The sequence below is a fragment of the Phaethon lepturus genome, unplaced genomic scaffold (genome assembly GCF_000687285.1).
Source record: "Phaethon lepturus isolate BGI_N335 unplaced genomic scaffold, ASM68728v1 scaffold43513, whole genome shotgun sequence".
Taxonomy (NCBI): Eukaryota; Metazoa; Chordata; class Aves; order Phaethontiformes; family Phaethontidae; genus Phaethon; species Phaethon lepturus.
In genome coordinates, this window is record NW_010527806.1 from 10822 (window position 1) to 12485 (window position 1664).

The following is a 1664-nucleotide window of genomic DNA, read 5'->3' on the forward strand; positions in this document are numbered from 1 at the left end:
TTTTCCAAAGAACCTTCCATTGGTAAAGCCCTGGTTTATAAAAACCTGACGTACAAGGCTTTGCTCTGGGGAGCTTGCTCAGGTCAGAGTTGGAGTAAATCAATAAATGAAGAGCAGGGGCATATGAGTTTTGGCAGCTTTCTGCAGTGAGACTTCCAAGGGTTGCCCTTTGTTCTTGAAGGGTCTGGGCCCGACTGCAGTCTCACTGCATCGCTGTTCTTTTGCTTTTACTTTTTGCTGGGTAATTGTTCCAACCATCCAAATGCGACGCTCTGTTTTCTGCCCTTTCCGATTTGGTTAGGAGGAACCTTTGGATGAAAGTTCAGTGAAGAAGATGATTCTCACCTTTGAGAAGAGGTCTTACAAAAACCAGGAGCTGCGGATCAAGTTTCCTGACAATCCAGAGAAGTAAGATTATGCCCTGCCCCTCTCTATTACCCATTTTTCCTTTGATTTTAGGTTTCAGCCCTAAAACAATTTCTTGAATATACAGATGTTTTCAGTTACATAAGGCTTATGTAACAGCAGTTATTGCCATGTAGTTCTAAATTGTATTTGAAACTAATTTTGTTAATTAAAAATGGCATTATTGAGACTCTAGTGGTGGCCGGTATATGGCCGTCAGCATGAAGAGAATAATTAGCAATGAAGAGAAAAGTTCTAGTTTATTAAATTCTTGCTGTTGCTAATATGATAGATTGTGAAACTTCAGGACTAAAATCTGAGTTTCTGTTGGTTTTAATTTGGGAGTGCGCAAATTCAGTAAGGTTTGGTTAGTTGCAGTTTAGATGTCTAAGTGGCTTGGCTTTCAAAAGTGAGCACTAACGAGCTCTCCCAACATCCGACCTCTTGGCAGTTGGCATCGGAGGGTCATCAGCCACGCTGCAGTTTGCCTTTTTTCAGGGGGCTCCTTCTCTGCACTGTTGCCGAGCAGTGGTCTCTTCCTCACTGGTAGGCAGGTAGTAGGTGTTTGGGGTGTGGGCTGAAAGACTGAGATCCTGGATTGGTGAGTTTTGCTTTCCAAATAATTAAAGATTTTATGCCATCATTTTGTGTGAAGGTGTTGTGCTTGCATATGCAGTCAGCGGTCCGTGTGGGAAGAAAATTGTTTTGTATTATGGAGTTTTCAGGTGCTGTGGTGAGAAAAACGGCTGGATGGACTCTGAAAGCCAGACTTTGTGCGTGTGTGTTTCCACACCTGTGGTTCTAGTAGGCTTCTTCCTCCTTTCATGGAGTTGTGTTATTCATGTTCAATGAATTTCTTCCTACACTTGAGTGCCATTATTTTTAGTCCAGTTTACTGTTTTTTCTCTTACCCAAATTCTGTTTATGGGCTTTACTTCAGACTAATGCAACCCACACACTAATATGTGGTAGCTAGGGAAGGTGCATCACTCTGGAGAATTTATTTTATATGCAGATTGTTTTTTTTTTTCATGTGTAGCTACAACCTCTTCATATTTTTTAAAAAAAATTCTTTAACTGATTTACAGAATTGGAGCAAATCTACTTGGTTACTCTATGTAAAAGATATAATAGGAAGGCTTATCCTACTACGTGATTAAACTTCGAGGGGCAGGCATAGGACAGGAGGAGGCACAGACTGCCTCTGGGAGTTCCGGACTCCGTGACGTTGATGTCACCCCAGAGTATCCGGAATGCCA

The 1664-nt window shown here is 41.7% G+C and overlaps 1 protein-coding gene across 1 annotated transcript in view; it reads left to right on the forward strand.

Annotated features, from left to right (window-relative positions):
- The window catches only part of CTNNBL1 (catenin, beta like 1), a gene marked incomplete at its 5' end in the record, with an annotated part of 46848 nt that overhangs the window by 2312 nt on the left and 42872 nt on the right, over positions 1-1664 (forward strand). The window contains one exon of the mRNA XM_010283479.1: positions 302-408. Within this exon, the coding sequence (XP_010281781.1) occupies positions 302-408 (107 nt within the window). The remainder of the gene's footprint in view (positions 1-301; positions 409-1664) is intronic.